General features: G+C 42.1%; 2 protein-coding genes and 1 non-coding gene across 5 annotated transcripts in view; all 3 read left to right on the plus strand.

Moving 5' to 3' along the window:
• ACAP2 (ArfGAP with coiled-coil, ankyrin repeat and PH domains 2) overlaps positions 1-4,637 on the plus strand; it is a 206,237-nt gene extending 201,600 nt beyond the window's left edge. For all 3 annotated transcript variants that reach the window (XM_066240963.1, XM_066240965.1, XM_066240964.1), the window contains one exon: positions 50-4,637. In XM_066240963.1, the coding sequence (XP_066097060.1) occupies positions 50-150 (101 nt within the window). In that variant the 3' untranslated portion in view covers positions 151-4,637. The remainder of the gene's footprint in view (positions 1-49) is intronic.
• Positions 4,638-10,057: 5,420 nt separating this feature from the next.
• Positions 10,058-19,768, plus strand: part of XXYLT1 (xyloside xylosyltransferase 1) — a 206,788-nt gene continuing 197,077 nt past the window's right edge. Inside the window, exon 1 of the mRNA XM_066241343.1 lies at positions 10,058-10,657. Within this exon, the coding sequence (XP_066097440.1) occupies positions 10,154-10,657 (504 nt within the window). The 5' untranslated portion in view covers positions 10,058-10,153. The remainder of the gene's footprint in view (positions 10,658-19,768) is intronic.
• Positions 17,757-17,892, plus strand: LOC136312386 (small nucleolar RNA SNORA5). The gene has a single exon (XR_010726978.1). It is a non-coding gene; the product is annotated as a small nucleolar RNA SNORA5 (small nucleolar RNA).

Raw genomic sequence — 19,768 nt, forward strand, 5'->3', positions numbered from 1 at the left:
TTTTTCATTGTAAACATTTTAAAAGTGTTTTTATTTTCCTTTCATGCAGGTGATGAAACTTATCAGGACATTTTTCGTGATTTTTCCCAAATGGCATCCAATAATCCAGAGAAACTAAATCGTTTCCAGCAAGATTCACAGAAATTCTGATGGTTTTTAAGAAGGGGAAAATATTAAATCTGGTGACTTCCTAATGTATAGATCTGAAAACTCACGAATTTTTACTGCTTTAATTCTACTTAATTTTAGTAGATACGGAGTGGTTTGGTTAAAAGGTACCCATTCATTGATATTAAGTATATAACATAGAGCTTTAGTAGTTGGAAGAGGAGCCTACTTTAGGACTTCAAAAAAGGAAAAAAAGTCTGTTTAAAGAGCTATGTTTATAGATAAAAGTTGACTCTAGACTTAGATGATCTTTAGGTTACTAGATCATAAGAGTTTGGACAAAAATCTTTTTTGCTAGTGGAGGGGAGCATTTATTTCCTTCCTTCTGTGCATCGTGCCCAGTCTCGTTCAAGCGTGTCTGCATCAAGTGGGAGCTGACTGTCCTTCTGACTCAGATGCCTTCTCTCTAGTTTCTGCGATGATTTTTAGTGGCTCAGAAGTTGTTTTGTTTTGTTTGAGTGGCCTAACTAGTGTTCACACAGTATGTTTCCACCATTTGCTCATAAATGCAGTTATTCTCCTTAGATGTCATGATTATCCAGTACTTTAACATACAGTGGCTGTGCAGGTAGTCATAACTCAGTCCTTCAGGTTTATTCCATTTTGTGAAGCAAAAAGAAGCCCTTAACAATTTTTTTAAAATCACCAGTAGATTCTCATTTATAGAAATTGGAGTTCTTTATTGTTGGGTCGATTTTCTAAAACCTAGACAAATTTATTGATGTAATAAAACTGTGTTTCAAAGGTTACTTGAATGTTGCAAATTTTTGCTTTTATCAGATTGTATCTTTCAAAGAAAAAGCTTATAAAATAATGGTTTATAAAATAATGTAGAGGATTACTGTATTGGAATTTGTCCTTTTGAAGATACATTTTTGCTATTGGTCCTTGTGAAAGAAAAATCTCTTTGTAAAAGGAGAAAAACTTCATATTTTTCTTAATTTTTACTCAAATATGGCAATAAATTGCTTTTTAATTTTTCCAACATCCTGTGTAGTTGTTGTACACAGTGTATATTTAAATTATAGCATCTACGTAGATTTATTGTTTGGTTATATGAATCACAGATCCTTTAATTCCAAAATATTATGGATATACAATTTACCAAGTATATGCAACAAATTAGTCTTGATTCTATCTTTGGTTGACATTGACATATCTCGTTAGGAGAGTATAAAATGATTTAGTAATTTGCCTTATGGTTTCTTTCTAATATTGTCAACAGTTAAGTTTAGTCTTCTTTTACAAATTACATGTAAATTATTATCGATACTCAGTTTCTAAATAAGAGAGGTTGTTAAATTTGGGTTATCAAATAAGTAGATAAATAATATATAATTGGGTGGATAATAGATTTTCTAACACCCCCCCTCCTTAGAGTTTTATAAATTAATTGACCGTCAAAATGAAATCTGTCTAAACAAATTATACTGATATAAATTCACATCACATGAAAGGTTCCATGTTTGCTTGGCTAAATTGCATGCATATAATGCTTATTTGGTTATAGTCACTGCATAGTAGATAAGAATAAAAACTATATTTATGAATATTTCTAAGGAAATGTTAATTTCTAAAGCTTGTATTGTAATTAAAACAGTAACTGGAACATGAAATCTTTCCTGCTTCACCTCAGAGTCACAGAGCATCTAACTTGACAAAAGTCTGATTTATAACATTTTTATTAGAGTATACTTTGAAATTAATTGTTAGAAAAACTCAAGGATAAGGAAATATGTTGAAAACAAACAAAGAGAAAAGAAAAGAGTGCCTCACTCTTCCTTTGTAGTGCCTATTCCCGTTTTAATCCTAGGACTTCATTCCTGATGCTCCTGACCTTTATCTGAGGAAGCCTAGGCAGTTTTCCTTTCGGATCCAGCCATTTGGTGCTTCAGAAAACCTCTGGGATCTCTCGTTGTGAAGGCATTTCTTCATGACAGTCTTACCTCCTGTGGCAGTAATTAGTGTCTACTTAAATTTAATTGTCAGAGATGTATTTGAAGTACATAAAGAAGATCATGGTTCTGAATGTCTTCAGAGGAAGCAAAATCTTTGACAGTATAGGGAGTCTGCTACTACAAAATGCATTTCTGTGGCTTGATTTCTTGAATGTGCTGAGACATAATTTAGATTAAATTCAGCAGAAATAATACAGTAAACAAGACTATAGAGTATAATAGTTACAAGTAGTTACAAAGTAAGTTGGCTCTTACCAGGGTAAATTTAGCTGTGTCAACTAATAGCTTTTCTTTGTATGTAACAAATCTGAGTTTTAATACGTTGTGAATTATTAAATGCTATTAAATGCATTAATGAGAAAACATAGTGTAAACAATGTTAATCATACTTTTGGGTCTCATAGGTCAATGTGGTTGCCCTGTATTTTCTTTTCCTAACTGATCTACTGATAGTAGTTTCTGATTCCTTCTCATTTCATTATTCTGTTTGCTCATATCATTAGCTTATTAACTTAAAAGTTAGATTAATATCAAAATAAGAATATTGTTTGCACTATGAGGAGTTCATTAGGTGTAGTTTCATGTTACAGCTAGACTAAAGATATCGAGTAGTTATTTGCAATTTTTCAATGTAACACACGTTTAAGATTTGTAGGGTCTTAAAAATTACCTTTGGTACAGTCAGTCCTTAGAAATTCAGGAATTTCCAGGGATTCACTACAGTACAGTGTTTGCCTAATTTGTACTGGTCTTCACTATAGATTTTTTTTCTTTTTTCTTTTTTTCACTATAGATTTTAATGAACTTGGGTGTTTGCTTTTCAAAACATAGATTTAATTTGGAATATGTACTTTGGTTCTTCATGATTGTATTTTGGAAAAAAATACTATACCTTTATAATCTGGACAACTCAAGTTTGTGATGTATTAAGCAGTATTTTAGAAATATAATTTTATACCTATAAAGTATGGTCACAATAAAACATTTTAAATTAAGTTTACTACCCATTTTGAATAACGAGTCATTCCCATATCACTCTTACATTGTCACATTAACTTTTCTGTTTGTTAGCACTTTGACCATGGACATGAGATGGGAAAATGATGTTTTTATAGAATTGTTTGTCCAAAATGACTTCTGACCTCCATGACATAGTGGAAAGAGCACTGACTAGTAGTTACTATTCTTCTTGAATCCCGAGCTTCTCACAAGTAAAACAAGTGTGAGAAACGAAGTGAAACTAACAGTACCCCTTGGCGTACTGTTCTGCTGTTCACACTATATTTGACATCATTTCATCTCATCTGATTTCATGGTAGGGCTTTTGCAATCTTACTGTAAGAGTGCCAACATTGTCTCTTCTTTACCTGGGCTACTTGTCATGTTTTACAGAGGGGATCACTGGCTTGCTGGTTGGTGGCATAGATGACACCAGAACCCCTGTCTAACTACTAGTCGGAGGCACTTTATTTGTATCATGAATTGATTTGAAATCATTGTAACAAAATCTGATAATGACTGCTAGCTTTCCTTGTGTTTTGCTAAAGACTCCATATATTTTAGAATTTGGATATAAAATTACCTGAAACAAATAGATTAGGACTTGAAGACATTAAGCTGTAGGAAAATTTACATTTTTGCAATAACAAACATCAATGAAAGCAAAAATTACAAAGGTAATTTTAATTTACCACATACAGGCATACTTTGCTTCATTGTGCTTCACCTCTGTTGTGTCTTTACAAATTGAAGGCAAGACCCCCCACCAGCAAAAAGATGACTTGCTTTATTGTGGTATCTGGAAGTGAATCACAGTGTCTCTGAGGTATGCCTGTACTCACATGTTAGATGAAAGATAACTAACGGGCTAAAAGGGGCTTGGGTTCAGTTTGGTGGAATCCTGGCATCTACAGATGGGATTTTGTGGACATCCTTTTCTGTTTACATAAATTTATCTACTTAAAATGAGATAATGGGGAGAGGGAAGCAAGGTTTGATTGAGTAAGCCTTTTTCTGTATTGTCTTTTCAGTATTTTATGTTCTAGATTTTCTTATTTTTCCTCAACAACTCTCCCTACCTTTTGGGTGTTAATTTTAAACAGGGAAAGCTTGCTACATTATAAAGACTGTTGACATCATTTATTTTACACAAAGGCTAAAAGTTAACTTTTGGAAATGATGAGCTACTTTTTGATGTGTTTACTTGTGCTTTGTGGTAATTTTGGATCATTCCAATCATAAAGACCTCTTACATATAATATTTCTTGTTACCTGTTGAAAGGTGTTTCAAAGAATGTATAACCAACACATCATTTACTTTTTATTAGTATGTAGAGGATTTGTATCTAATTCATGAATGTAGTTTTACTGTAGTTTGTCATTGTAAATGGAACAAAGTACATTATCTTTATAGTTATTCTAAAATGTACATTATGTAAGAATTGTAAATATTATACTTGATTAAATACTTTGTATCAGAAAAATTATAAATCAATAAAAATTTCACCTCATGATGATGTCCTGTATTCTTTTCCAACCCTGTTAAATTAATTCACATTGCTCTTATTTCCTGATTGCTTCAATAAAGAAATCCATTTTGGCCTGACCAGGTGGTGGCGCAGTGGATAAGAGCATCGGACTGGGATGTGGAAGGACCCAGGTTCGAGACCCCGAGGTCGCCAGCTTGAGCGCAGGCTCATCTGGCTTGAGCAAAGAGCTCACCAGCTTGGACCCAAGGTCGCTGACTCCAGTAGGGGGTTACTCGGTCTGCTGAAGGCCCGCGGTCAAGGCACATGTGAGAAAGCAATCAATGAACAACTAAGAAGTCTCAACGCGCAACGAGAAACTGATGATTGATGCTTCTCATCTCTCTCCGTTCCTGTCTTTCCCTATCTCTGCCTTTGTAAAAAAAAAAAAAAAATCCATTTTGATCTTTTAAATATTTTCTTCTGTCTGATCACAGAGTTGCATGGCTCCCAGTTTATTAGATAAAAAACTGCATATGATTTTTGGGGCCCTAGCTTTTTTTTTTCTTTCTGTCATTGACATATATGTTGAAATTTCTAATCTATGTAACACATTCACACTAAATCCTTTTAGTAAACAAACAAAAACATGTTTTTATATGAATTAAGATTGAGGAATGGAGGGGCTGAAAGAACAGATTTGGAGTGAATTGCCTGGTTTTGCCTTAAAAGCTAATTGAAAGCAGACACCTAAAGCTTTTCTTTGTAACTTGCTTTATTCCACTTCATTTCGTTTTCAGGATAGTTCTATGAAGTAGAGAACCCACACCACTAGTCAGTAAATGTTTTAAATGAAAACAAAGCCTGTTTTTTTCTTATTGCAAAATGATACTTTTTCATTTTAGAAAAATGTTTAAATTACAGTAAAAAAAAAAAAAAAGATAACTGTTCATAATTTCATCATCTGTCCATGCTTTCCAATGTGGTATCCACTAGCCCCGTGTGGCAATTGAAATTTAAATAAAAATTACACAAAATTAACCTAGAGTTTATCTGTTGCACTGCCATGTTTTAAGAGCTCACTAATGTGCTTTGTGAATACTGTTTTGAACATGGCAGATTCTAGAACATATCTGTCATTGTAGGAAGTTCTGTTGGGTAGTACCAAGGGAGACTTCCTTGGTATATGCCCTGATAGACCTTTGGGTATGTATATTTATATACAATGGGATCATCCTGTTATCTGCTGCTTTCACTTATTACATGGGGAACAAGTTTTTAAGTCCTTAAGTATTTAACATCACTTTGGGGAGGATTTAAAAAATATTTTATGAAAAATTTCAACCATAAAAAGTAGAATAACTTCAATAGCTATTACCTCATGGCTGAACATTGTTTCCAGATTTGTTTTTTAACCAGATCTCAGACATTTCACCAACAAATTGTTCAGTATGTATCTCTAAAAGGGTTCCAGAAATATATAAAAAGAAAAAAGCCCAATCATAATACCATACTTCTTTAAACTAGAAAACTATATAATCAGTTTTCAAATTTTCAAAATTGTCTTAAATGTGTTTTTTTAAATAGATTTTTTCAAGTCACAATCCATATGTCTCATTGCAGTTGGCTAATAAGGTCTATAGCTTGGTTCTTCAATTATTATTTTTTTAGATTTCTACTTGCATTTGTTGAATGTGTAACTCTTATCGAAAACATCCTTTTAGTTTAGCCCCTTCATTGATGAACATATGATTCTAATTTCTTAGCATCATAAACCTAGCTCTGCTTTATTCTTATGGCTAGTTTTTGTAGTACATTCTTAATTAGTTCCTTAGGATGAATTCCTAGATTACTAGTTTACAATGCTGGTTTACAATTGGCGGGTATATTTTTGTGGATCATTTAATGAATCAGGCACTCTGTTAGGTATTAGGGACATTATGGGGAATTTTGCCTTCTTGCAATGGAGAAAGTTGGGACTGGGTAATTTATAGGTGGCCCTTAATGGAGTTGTTGAGGATAGTGTCTTAGCTGGATGCTTGCTGGTTTGGTTAGTGGCAAGGCAGGGGCACCTAAGCCAAGGTCTGAAGCAGAAAGCTGGCTGGGTGAAGGTCTTGGGCAGTGCTTTTCAAACTTTGGTCTGTAAAACCATCATCATTGAGACTCGGGCTCACTAAAGATGAATAGGGCATGAGTCTTTATGTTTTTACTAAGCCTCCCAGGTACTTCTAATGCCAATCAAAACTTGAGAACCACTGTTTAAGGGAGAAACATTCATTTGGATAGCAGAACTGAAAGTTCTCTTAGGGACCAGAAAGATTTTAGGATTGCCAGAAGGCCTTCCAGAGAAGTCGTACCAATAAACCCTCATCTGCTGTGAAGGAATGTGTCTGCTTCTCTGTATCCTTGACAATACTGGGTAGTAGTCAATGCAAAAATATATATATATATAGATAGATAGATATATCTATATCTATATCTATATCTATATATATATATATATATATATATATATCTACGTTATGGATTTAGAAATTTTACAACAGGAAAAAAGTTACCTCTAATCTCTGGTCAGAAAGAGAATTTGGCCAAAGTTAGTTGGAATGGAAAGGTAATTGTGCTCACCAAAATTCTTTAGCTATGTTCTTACACATCCAGCTGTATCAACACTGTTCATAAAAATTAGGGGATATTTTATCGCTCCATATTCATTTTGAAATATTCTCAAATTCTGCTCACAAAAATTAGGGGATATTTTATAGCTTCCTATTCATTTTGAAATATCCCCTACTTTTTTGAGCTGAGGAAATAGGACATAGCACCATCTGACACACTACATTCTTTTTCTTGTCCATTTTCCCCTACTAGAATGTAAACTCCATGAGGGCAGGGATTCTTGTTTTTGTGGGTTTTTTCACTGCTGTATCCTCAGGTGCTACTAACGCTTGGCATGTAGTATAGCAGTCACTTGGTATCTACCAAATAAATTACTGACTACTTTCAACTCACTCTTAGTTTCTAATCAACAGTGTATTTTGGGAAGCTGCAAACTTCGTTTTTCCTGTGGCCAAAGAATTGGGAATAAAAGAATTTAGAGATAAAACCAGTCTCGAGTACTTCCCTGTGTCTACTGATTTTCTTTGTGAAACTTAAATTATCTATTTTTTTTCATAAATTCCAGGAGTAGTGAGGTCTTATAAAGGTCTGAAGAATAAGATAACTTGTTGAATAAATACTAAAGTAAGTGGCAGAGGAAAACACCTTATTGATGGTGTTGGTCAGGGGAGTAAGAGGCACAATTCGAGAATTCTTTCTCCCTTATAATAAAAAGTAATTAGAATGTAATAGAGCTGTAGCCACTCCTTGTAGGGATTCTGTGGAACATGTAATGAAGTCTTAGTGGAGATTTGGGGTTTAGTCTTTGTAAATACTCTAGAAAAGCTATAGTTGCTAATTATATTTTGGTATTTGTTGGATATTTAGATTTTCTTTTTAGGGCTTGGGTTTTTTTTTTTTCTTTTTTAAAATTTTTACTTATTGATTTCAGTGAAAGAGGAAGGGGGGGGGAGAGAGAGAGAAACATTGAACTGTTACTGTATGTGCCCTGACTGGGAATCGAACTGGCAACCTCTGTGCTTTGAGACGATGCTCTAACCAACTGAGGGCTTGGTGTATCTAGCATACTTTACATTGTTTACTACGTGTTAGATACTGTTCTGTTTTTTAATCTATTGTCTCTCATAATCCCAATGAGGCATAAGTACCAGTATTAGTCCCATTTTACATATGGGTATAATTGCAGTTCAGAGAGATTTGGTAACTTGCTTGATGTCTTATCAACCTGTAGTGGCAGAGTAGTCTTCCAGCCTTGAAATACAGCTCTCTTAGCTTGCTCTTAACAAGCGCTTAAGAGAGCTTGCTTTCTTAATCAGCGTTATCTGCTGAAGGTTGTGGTACAGTACACACAACTCAGAGCTCAAGTTACTGCTTTCAGTTTTAATCTTGGCTAAAAGCTTGAGCTTTGGAAGCAGTGAGACTTGGGCTCTATTACCTCAGATCCTGGCTCTATTACCTACTAGCCAACTAGATTTAGGCAATTTATTTCTCTAAATCTCAATTTCCTGATAGTAAAGTGCAACTATTACCTCTTAAGAGTTGTGAGGATTACAGGAACCAAAGAACCTACTACTTAGTTGAGTTAATTCTGCTCTTGGGTTTTTGTCTTTCTTTTTAAAAGGTGAGGTAGCACGCATTGAACTTGTTGCCAAGCCTGTTTCAAGGGTTCAATGTTTTCCAGAAAAGTGTTGCTCCAGTTGAAAAGAACAAGAGTTAGAAATGAGATAAATTGTGGTCTGACCTGTGGTGGCAAAGTGGATCAAGCATTCGACTTGGAATGCTTGGCTGAAGTTACCAGTTCAAAACCCTGGGCTTGCCCAGTCAAGGCACATATGGGAGTAAATACTTCCTGTTCTACCCCCTTCCCCTTCTCTCTCTCTCTCTCTCTCTCTCTCTCTCTGGCTCTCTCTCCTCTCTAAAATAAATAAAAATTAAAAAAAAAATTGTGGTCTGGAAACCACACTGAGAAATAACCGCCCGGCACAATAAACTGGTGAGAGAATTTATACGTGCATTTGTCCATGCGTTTTTACCTCCACCTCTTTCAAGCATGCAGATCATTTGTATATGTTTCTTCACTCACAACGGTATATCATCAGTCCTTAGGAGACCGAAGTTAATGAGTTTTATGTACTTGCTTTTGTCCGTCAGGGTCAAAACTGCCACTGTGTGTGGTGTTGAATAATGAGCTTTAGTTTAGAATTTGCAGAACTACCTGGTATTGAATACATATTAAAGCTTTTGGAAAGTGTTTGTTTATTTTAAAGAATTAGTATCACAATCTCTGGAATTCCCTTCAAACTCGGAACTGTTCCGAAGTTTTGGGCAGCGGGGTCCCCCTGCTGGCCACATCCTTTAGATGCCTCTGGTCGGCCTCAGATATATGACAAGTGGGGTGGGCAGGCGATTTCCATCCACCTCACGTGTCAACCCTATTTGACCATAAATGGGGAAGGAACTTGCTAGTTTAAATTCCCCAGCCCCAGCTGGTCTTCAAGGTGTGAAAAGAGTCAGGCCTCCAAGAAATTAGGGGGAATAAGGTATAGAGATAAACATTTTTCTCTTTGTGCATGCATTTTAGTGTTTTTGCTAACCGAAGCTACTGCGTTGGGGCGTCTCAGTTCCTTTCAAGGCTCAGCTTTGATACCAGCGTCTACGGCTAGGTACTTAAGAGGTCCAATTTTCAAAGCTCGTACAGCCCGCTCTACTAGCTGCTCAGACGACAATGGGACAGCTACTACCGACGCGCTAGCTCTGATTCTAGGACCCAACGGCTGCCGGGCTAACCTGGCCACGCCTCTCCGCGCATCAGCGCCCGCGGATTGGCTCTGTGCAGCGCGGCTCCGCCCCCGCCATGGCCGCCGTCTGCTGCCGGGGCTACTAAGTGGATACTCGAGTACCTGTTTCCACCGCTCTTCTGGCTGCAAGGTCCCCAGTTCTTGGCGCATGGGTATTCTCCGAGGCGGGCCCCCATGCGCTCGGGCCATGGCCCGCCTGGGCGCTGTGCGCTCCCATTACTGCGCGTTGCTGCTGGCCGCAGCCCTTGCCGTCTGTGCCTTCTACTACCTGGGCTCAGGCCGGGAGACCTTCTCCAGCGCCACCAAGAGGCTGAAGGAGGCCCGCGCCGGCGCCCCCGCCGCGCCCTCGCCGCCGGCCCCGGAACTGGCGCGAGGCTCGGCGGTGCCGGCCCTGGGTGCCAAGGCCAAGAGCCTGGAGGGCGGCGGGGCGGGTCCGGTGGACTACCACCTGCTGATGATGTTCACCAAGGCGGAACACAATGCAGCGCTGCAGGCCAAGGCCCGCGTCGCGCTCCGCTCCCTGCTGCGTCTCGCCAAGTTCGAGGCTCATGAGGTGCTTAACCTGCACTTCGTAAGCGAGGAGGCCAGCCGCGAGGTGGCCAAGGCCCTGCTGCGGGAGCTCCTGCCGCCCGCCGCCGGCTTCAAGTGCAAGGTGAGCGGGGCCGCAGCTGGGGGCTGCGGGCGGGTAGCCTACCCCGGCTCCAGGGCGGCCAAGGCGCGCGCCTGGCCAGGTCCCAGGGGTTGTGAGGGGAGGGTCTTCATTACGCTGCTCACTGCTAACGCCTGTCTGTACAAGCCTACCTGGTCACCACCCTCGTCCGCGCCCCCCACCCCCCGCCCCAAATGTGCTTTCACCGCAAACTGGAGGTATCGCCCGGGGGCGTGTCCGGGGAGCCAGACGCGCTCAGCCGGTGCGGGAGTGGAGCCGTGGTGTTAACTTGACAACCTTGACCAGATCTCCCACTCCCCCACGAACCGGGGCCCCCTGGAGAGAATCGGCATCTCCTGCTCTCTTTGCTAGCGTTGCAAGATTCAGCAATACCTTCAGAGACTGCCCCTCTTTTTATTCCCCTCAGTCTTTGACTTGTGAGGAGAAAGCAAGTCATTTGAAGTCACCAATAGTCAGTCTGTGCAGTCTTCTAGACAGGGTCTTGTTGAGGCTGCTTGCATTGTTGAAGTTGCCGCGGCATTTCTTACAGTTTTTAAGGTATTTCAGTCGGAACTGGTCAAGGCCAACCCCAGCCAGTATGAACCATATCATTCCCGCTCTGTGCCCCTTCTCTCCCACCTTCAAGGATCATGAACTCATTTAGAGAAGGTGCCGGTTCCTCCAAGGGAGTCAGAGAAAGAAAGCTGTAAGAGTAACGGAGAGCTCTGCCCTCGAGCTAGCCACCTTACTCCAGGCTGGATCAGCCTCTCCCCATCATCTCAGAGATGGGGTTCCAACTTAGTGTTAATTGCCTCAGTCAAATTGGTTGCCTCATTTTGATCTAGTAGTTGCACAGAGGGGATCCAAGGTTTGATTTTTGAACAGGAATAGTAGGTGATCTTTAAGGGTGGAGAATGGTGATGGTGAGGGGAGAGCAGTGTTCCACATGTTCCTCCCAGTAAATGCCTAAGGGGAGCTTTTGCTAGGATCTTGCAGGGTGTAGGGGTCTGCCCCGACTTTGTTGCCTACAGAATCAAGTCCCAATTTCATGGTAAGGCTGCCTGTATGGTGGGCCTGGCTCTCCTCTTCAGCTTTCTCATCCTTCGCCTACATGCTCCTTAGATCTTACCTGTTCAGAATATGCTTTTATGCAAGCTGTATTGTCTGCCCAGAATTTCCTAACTTTCCTCTTGGGGCCTTGGCTACTGTTAGCATTCACTTCTCATGAGAGTGTCCCTAGACTTGGTGACAGTCTGGGCCCAGCTCTCCACAGCTCTCCATTCCTGCTTCCCCCCACAGCATTAAAGGTCTGTCCCTCCCTGCTTGTCAGGAACTACCCCCCCCCACACACACACACACATACACCATAGTCAGGGAAAGGTCACCTGGGCCTGGACTTCATGCTGTATCAGGAGGCCAGGAATCCAGGGCCTACAGCTTGTGGCTGGAGGGACCTTTGGGACCCACTGTCTGACCTGGGGTTTTTCAGCCTGGAGCTCATCTTGATTTACTTAATCGGAATCTTCCAACTGGAGGTGGGGCCCGACAGCCTGTCCCAGGTGATCTTTAGGACTTGAACGTTTGAGAAACTGCACATTCCCATGGAGAAAACCGAGGGCCCTTGTCATAGGGCCAGTCTGGGTAGAGGTGTGATTTGACACCAGACACCAACCTGAAGACACATTGTCATCTGTTCACTTTCTGAATCAGAGGTAGCAACTCAGGCCTACTCTACATCATTGCCAGATCTCTCTCGCCCCTTATCCGGAGCTCCAGCCACAGCTTGTTGTATACCCGTTGCTTTCCAGCTTACATGCCTTTGCTTATGTTGTTGTACTGTCGGAATCAGGATGCTTTCTCCATCTCCAGGTATTTCCCATCTTCAGATAACATCCCTTCCTTGGAATTGTCCAAGAAACCCCCATTTGAAAGGCCTGTCTTCCTCTTCCTCCCTTGTGTACCTTCCTGGTGTTGTGACAATATCTTTTCTTATTCCCCATCTTTATGCATAATGCCTGGCACACATCACCAGAAATATTGGGCCAGGGACAGGTCCAACCTCAGTCCCATGTTTCCTGCTTGGAGTCTGTTTCATGTGTTTCTTCTCCTCTGCTGGGCCCAGTTCTGGCCGTCTTGGCTGTCACCCAAGGCCTGGAGGCAACTGCAGATGACCTGACGTATTAATACCAACCTGTTGAAGCATGAGGATGAGGGTTTGGGGGCTTCTAGCCAGATGGCCATAGTCAGATAATGCAGTGGTCCCCAACCTTTTTTGGGCCATGGACCGGTTTAATGTCAGAAAATATTTTCACAGACCGGCCTTTAGGGTGGGACAGATAAATGTATCACGTGACTGAGACAGGCATCAAGAGTGAGTCTTAGATGGATGTAACAGAGGGAATCTGGTCATTTTTTAAAAATAAAACATCGTTCAGACTTAAATATAAATAAAACGGAAATAATGTAAGTTATTTATTCTTTCTCTGCGGACTGGTACCAAATGGCCCATGGACCGGTACCGGTTCGCGGTCCGGAGGTTGAAGACCACTGAGATAATGGCTTATCAGTTCCAGCAGAAGATTGCTCCTGTTGACTGGTACTCTGCTTTTAGGTCTCGGCACAAATGTTATATTTGCTTGGTAAACTTTTCTTGAGTTCTCATTATCCTCTTTCATAGCACCAAGTACTTTTCCTTAGTAACATTTATGACAGTTGTAATTATATAATTATTGAATGAATTATTTATCTGCCTTTCTAGACTATAAACTCCTTAAGGGCATGGAGTCTGATTTCTCTTCAATATTGTATCCCTAGCACCAAACATTATGCCTTACATATGGGAATGCATTTAATACCGAGAATCATTTTTCAGTATTAATTAGGAAGAAGGAAACTGTAGAATCACAGCTGGAAGGGATCTTCAAGGGCATATAGCACAACAGGTGAAGAAGCTTGCCCAAGGCCAGTTGGAGGGTGAGTTGAGGGTGGTGGTTACTGACCTGAATCCTTGGCCACTGTTTTTCCCTTTGTACCATGTTTCCCCTTAAAGGAGCACTTCTCTTTTGTAAGTTCTCTCCCAGAGAGAGTTGCCTTGAAGTGTGTTAGGACACCTTGGGAAGGGGAAGACAGCTCCTTGCCCACGCACCTGTCTAGAGACAGCCTGGAAGCTCCTCCTCCCTCAGGCTGGGCTTTGGGTCCCCACCATGCCTGTGAGATGCAGAGAAGGGCTACGGTGAGCCGGCCGGAACTCCTGCTCCCACTCTGAGGTTGCTTCTCAGGCTACATGCCCGTAAAACATAAACACCTTTTTGTTGAAATGGTTGCAGAAGTAGATCATAGAATGTTATTAGTGACCTTAGATTATATTGTAGTTAATTAAATAACTAATTAAAAAACACATTCACTTAACCAGAAAAATGTTGTTTTGACTGTTATTGAAACATTTCAAAGTCTACTGGTTTGTTGTCTTCTAACAGTGTGAAAATATATTATTTGTTCACCTATTTAATATACATCCAAACTTATGTTCCAGGTAAGGAGCTGCTTCTGGCCTATTTAATATTCCATGCATTAACTACATAGGATCACCTGGAGACAGTTACTAAAAATACAGAATCTGAGCCCCAGCCTTGTCTGTGGGTCAGACTCTCTGGGTGAGCCTGGGAATCTGACTGTGTGTGGGGCTGCGGAGGCAGTGTGGGAGTCACTTCTCAAAGGGTACAGGAGTGCCTGGTACTCTCCTGACATCTCTCAGACTCAGCTCCAGGATTCTCTCCTGTGCAGCCTTTCCTGAGGGCTTGATGCCTGGCACCAACTGTGCACTCAGGAAACATTTGACATCCAGGCTGTCCTGGCTTTGCTGGCCTGGGAAAGGCTGCTAAAATGCTGATGTTATCACACCACTTTCTGGCTTCTGGCGGACAGTCATCCCAGGTTATTCCAACACTCTAGACCCACAGCGGCTGACTTCAGCTTCCTTGTCCAACCTTGCCCCCCGAAGCTGTAGGAAAAGTTTTCTGAGCCCTGTTGTCTTATTCTGTCTGTCAAGTGGAGTCCTACACTTCTAAGTCAAGATTTTTCACTTCCACAAGCCTTCCTTGCTATTTATCAGATTTGATAGAATATGCCATGAAAACCCCACACAGTGGTGGTTTAAGCAAACTTGAGCTTTGTTTCTCACCTAACGAACAGAGGTCGGCATTTCGGGGTGCTTTGTTGAAGTTGTCATGGTCCCACGCTCCTTCCAGCTCTCTGCTTCACTAGCCCTGGGTGTGATCCTTGTCCTCATGGTCCCTGGTGGCTGCTGGAGATTAAGCCATCACATCTGTGTTACAGAAGCAGGGTGGAGAACCAAAGCAGGGCACTCATTTAAAAAAAGAGAGGTTCCGTTACCCAGGAAGGAGAGGGGAGCAGGTTTTGGGGCAGACAGTCAGCCACCCCTGCCCCACCCTTCAGGGGCCCACACTGTACTTTGAAGCTCCAAGAATGACCAGGCATCTGCTGAATGTGAGACTGAATTCATAGCTACAGGGACATAGACGTGGGTCAGGCACACCTGCGCTGTCCAGGGACCCACGTTGCTTACTTAGCATCTCTGAGGTGCACCCTCTCCTGCTGCCAAACCCAGCGAGTTGGCATGAGATGATCCCGAGGGCGTGAGACGGCACCTACTCAACCCTGGCTTGCCAGGTACTAGCTGGGTGACTGTGGGTGATCCACCTCACCTCTCAGGACTCTGAGGCCTCTGTAAAATGAGGATTAAACACCCACCTCACACCTGACAGTGAGAATAAAATGGCACGATGCTGTAATGCGTTTAGCTCAGTGCTGCTGTGTTGGCTGTTCCGTTTCCAGTCTCACTACATGGTTCAACATGGCTGACTTCTGGGGAAATAAACAATGAGCAGGCCCCAGAGCCCCTGGCAGGACTCAGCACTGACAGGACCCTGTGGCCATCTCTTCCTTCTTTTTAGGGTGCCAGCCCCCTGCAGAGGCCCGGCCAGGCTCACTCAGCCACTGTTGACACACCTGCAGAGGGGCACAGCAGTATTGCTGTGCTGTGGCCTTTCTCTTATGCTATCGCTGTTACCATGCCGATGTTAACCCTCAGAAAGGCCCTCACTGTCCCCTTTTCTATAGCAGTCCTCACCCTAGTCCTCATTATCTTTCTCATCACCTTGTTTGTAGCACAGATGCATTTGTTCATTCATTCAACAGATGTTATTGGTCACTTCCTCTGTGCCAGGCACTGTCCCAGGTGCCTGTGAACAGTGGAAACAGGACCAGTGCCCTGAGCTCATGCAGCTTACATTCTGGGGTCGTGGGGGAGGTGTGTGAGGTGGACTTGCAACATAACAAGAGTAGAGCGAGTCAGATTGTGTCTAGTTGTATAGAGAAAAGTCAAGCAGGATAAGGACACGAGTGTGTGTGTCGGGGTGGGGAGCTGCTGACTGGTATAGGCGGTCCGGGATGGCTCCGCTGATCAGTGATAGTTGAGCAGGGACTGAAGGAAGCGAAATGTAAGCTATTTGGACATTTAGATGCGAGAGCTGTAGTCAGAGAAGGTCTTCAGTGGGTGTGTGCTCCACAAGTTTGAGGAAGTAACCCTTCTCTTTGTTGGCAGTCCGTGTCTTCCTACTGGAGTATAATCTCTGTGAGGGCAGGGGCATAACTTACTTTCTTCATTTATTGAACTAGACAGGAACCCCATAATTGCCACCCCTGTTTCTGGCCTGACTGGAAATGAGAGACAGACACAAGCAGGAGCCACCTAACCTGGAGCATCAGAACCAGATAAACCTGTAGAGGGACGGGCAGCTCTGGACAGCCAGTGGCCTCCCTGCAGGGATGGGCAAGGCTCTCTGCAGCTAATTCCAGAGGAGAGGAGAGAAGACCAGGTCCAACGTACCTCCTCTACTTGCCCATCAGCTGTTTCTCCTCCTGCCTTAAGGGGGCATTTGTGTGTGGGAAGGAGGACGGGCGGGGAGCAGGAGGCCAGGAGTGCTGCTCTAGTGGAGCATTTTCCACACAGAAAGCATGGAATAATGGAAATGCAGGTGCTCCCTCTTTCTCCCGTAACCATTGTATTCTTAGCACCCTTCCTGGGATCCACCGATTCTAGGATCTCAATAATATTTTGTAGTTCACTGACTGATGGCTATATTAATTACATTGAAGAAACCATAGAGTTCTTGGTGATCTGCCCCTCACACATCAACCTTCAGCCTCATTAGAGCATAAGGCTGGGTGGCTCAGTCTCCAGATGACCAGTTAGAAATAAGAAGGAAGCCATGTGCATTCCATACTTAAAGTGATTGTTGGATTCCCAGAGTGTGTGCTAGAGTGACAAGACGAATGTTAAAACTCTTTGTGCACACTGGGAATTTCTATTGTTTTATTGTTTGTTTGTTTTGTTTTACCACAAGAGCAAAACTGAGTATCTGTGAAAAGATGGGCACCTTAGCTCACGGCTGGGACTTGAAAGAAGCCCGGGTGTAAAGCCCTTGATGCTAGCTGTCTCACCGAGAGAGCTGACGACAAGTAAGCGACACTGAAACGCAGAGTATCCAGTTTGTCACAGCAGCAGGTGCTGCGCACCAGAATGAAACGTCTGAATAGGTTATTACAGTCTGGGAAAGAGGCGATCAAAGAAATGTGTCCTGAAATGAGAGGCTCTTTGAAAAGGTAGGCAGACATTTGACACTAGAATTTAGGAGAACAGTATTACTTTACCAAATGCATTTAGCAGTGGAATGCCCTTTAGTTTATCTGTCCATGAAATGACTGTGGTAGTTTATGTACCAATGTGTTTCTCGTAGAAGACTTTAGTCATGGATCTGTAGGGAATAACTTTGTATAGTCTTGCGGTATCATTATATAAGAAACTCGATAATTTTACAGGTATGTGTTGAAATTATAAGGTAAAGCCAGTGACATGGGACAGGGATCATCATATAGATATACATTGATACGTGCATGATTGGTAAATGCTGTGGGGTTTCAATGCACAGATGAAATGTTTCTGCATTAGGCTCAGTAATTCTTCATGATTTTCTGACCGTTCTTTGTTTCCATAGGCCATTTTTAAAAAGACAGATAATTACGCAGCCAAGTCAAATTCAGCCCCTGCTCCCCCCATAGCAGGGTCTGGCCCAGGTGGCTGCTGCAGCCAGCTCCACCACTCATGGGCTCTGGGTCCCTGCCCTGAGACCTGGGGATAAGTTTAGCTGGGGACATGGGGAAAAAAAAAGAAATAAAAAGAAATAAAAGGACAGATAATTAAAAAATTTTTTGATGTTAAAAAATAATTCACATACCATAAAATCCACCACTTTAAAATGCACAATTTAGTAGTTTTTACTTGATTCATAAGGTTGTTCAAGTATGACTGACCACTAATTCCAGGCTGTTTCATCAAGCCCAGAAGAAACGCCACGCCCCTCAGCAGCCGTTCCCACCCCCTTTCCTCTCAGCCCTGGCAGCCACCAGTCTGCCTTCTCTCTGCCTGTTCTGTGCATTTCGTCTAACTAGAGTCATTCATTGTGTAATCTGTGTCTGGTTTCTTTCACATAGTGTCATTTTTTTTAAGGTTCATGTTGTAGCATATGTCAGTAATTCATCTTATTTAGTGGTTGAATAATATTCCACTATATGGGTGTACCATATTTTATTCATTCATTAGTTGATGGACATCTAGGTTTCTGCTTTTTGGCTATTATGAATAATTTGCTGTGAACATTCATTTACAAGTTTTTGTGTGGTTATATGTTTCCAGGTTGCTGGGAGTGGAATGGCTGGGTCATATGGTAAGTCTGCTTAATATTTTGAGGTACTGCCAGCCTATTTTCAAAAGTAGTTGTATCATTTTCATTCCTACCAGCAATGTATGAATATTCCAGTTTTCTCCACATCCTTGCCAGCACTTGTCTGTTTTTTTTATTATAGCCATCCTAGTGGGTGTGATATAGCATCTCATTGTGGTTTTGATTTGCATTTTCCCAATGACTAATGATGAGATGATTATATATTGATAAGAACAAAGTGTATTTTGTATTTTTCTTATATATTTACTAAAATCTATTTTACAAGAAAAACCAGGTACCTTAAATTCTCTTCACCCTGAAAGATGTAAGATCATGGGAAACACTTGTGTTTTGAAGAACATGGTTTGGAAAATTCTGATGTGTACTGTAATGTTCTGCCTAAAGTTTATGAGGGGTGATACTACTATGAAGACTTGATTAGGAGATTAATAATAACAACAATTTTTCCAGCACTTGAGAGCTTATAAATGTGCTTTCATAAACATCTCACCAGAGCATCACTGTGAGCCATGAAGGCGCCCCCAAGGCTGAAACACCTGGTGTCTTTCTTGATTTCCGACACTAACCCATGATTTTGGGCTGTGTGACATGACTTGGGGAGTAGGGACCTCTGAAGACAGGGAGTGGTGAGGGGTATGCTGTAGCAGACCTCAGGATCAGTAGCATCTCCCACCCAGCTGCCCCAGATAAATACATTCAGTCTGAACAAAGACTGCTTGCTGCAAGTGCAGCTTCAGCCTCACTGGCTCCACAGAGCCTTGCAGAATCACCAAGCACTGGAGCAGGAAGAGAACGCTGATCTTCTCTGTGCCGGCAGTCCTCCCAGGGAGCTGACACCCCCATGTGGAGGGGACAGTGACTTGTTCAGACCCAGGCAGAGCTGGGTTAGAACAGCCCTGCCCTTTCCACTGCTATTTGAAGGTCTCTGTTAGCAGCTTCTGACCCCTTTTGGAAGGATGGGTGGGTAAGAGCCAGCTCACTCTAAGTCCCACCCCAGAGGGGCAGGGTACAACCTGTTTTCACTATCTCATCTGGGCCTCGCCTCCCTGTGTCCCCACGGATATCTCTGACTTGCGTGGGAAAGCATCACACTGATCTCCAGGAGGCCCTAGGGGCTGGTTTTCCAGCTGCCCTGTGCCTGCGATGGTCCAGGGAGTCAGTATTGGAAGAGTAGTAGTCCTCTGAGGAAAACCACGTGGTGTATGTCCTATTTGGGGGTGCGCACTAGAGGGAGCTCCGAGTCAGGAGTCAGCTCATGGGCCTTCTAGTTGGGAGGAAGAGCTAAAGGACT

Source organism: Saccopteryx bilineata, chromosome 8 (assembly GCF_036850765.1).
Source record: "Saccopteryx bilineata isolate mSacBil1 chromosome 8, mSacBil1_pri_phased_curated, whole genome shotgun sequence".
Classification (NCBI taxonomy): Eukaryota; Metazoa; Chordata; class Mammalia; order Chiroptera; family Emballonuridae; genus Saccopteryx; species Saccopteryx bilineata.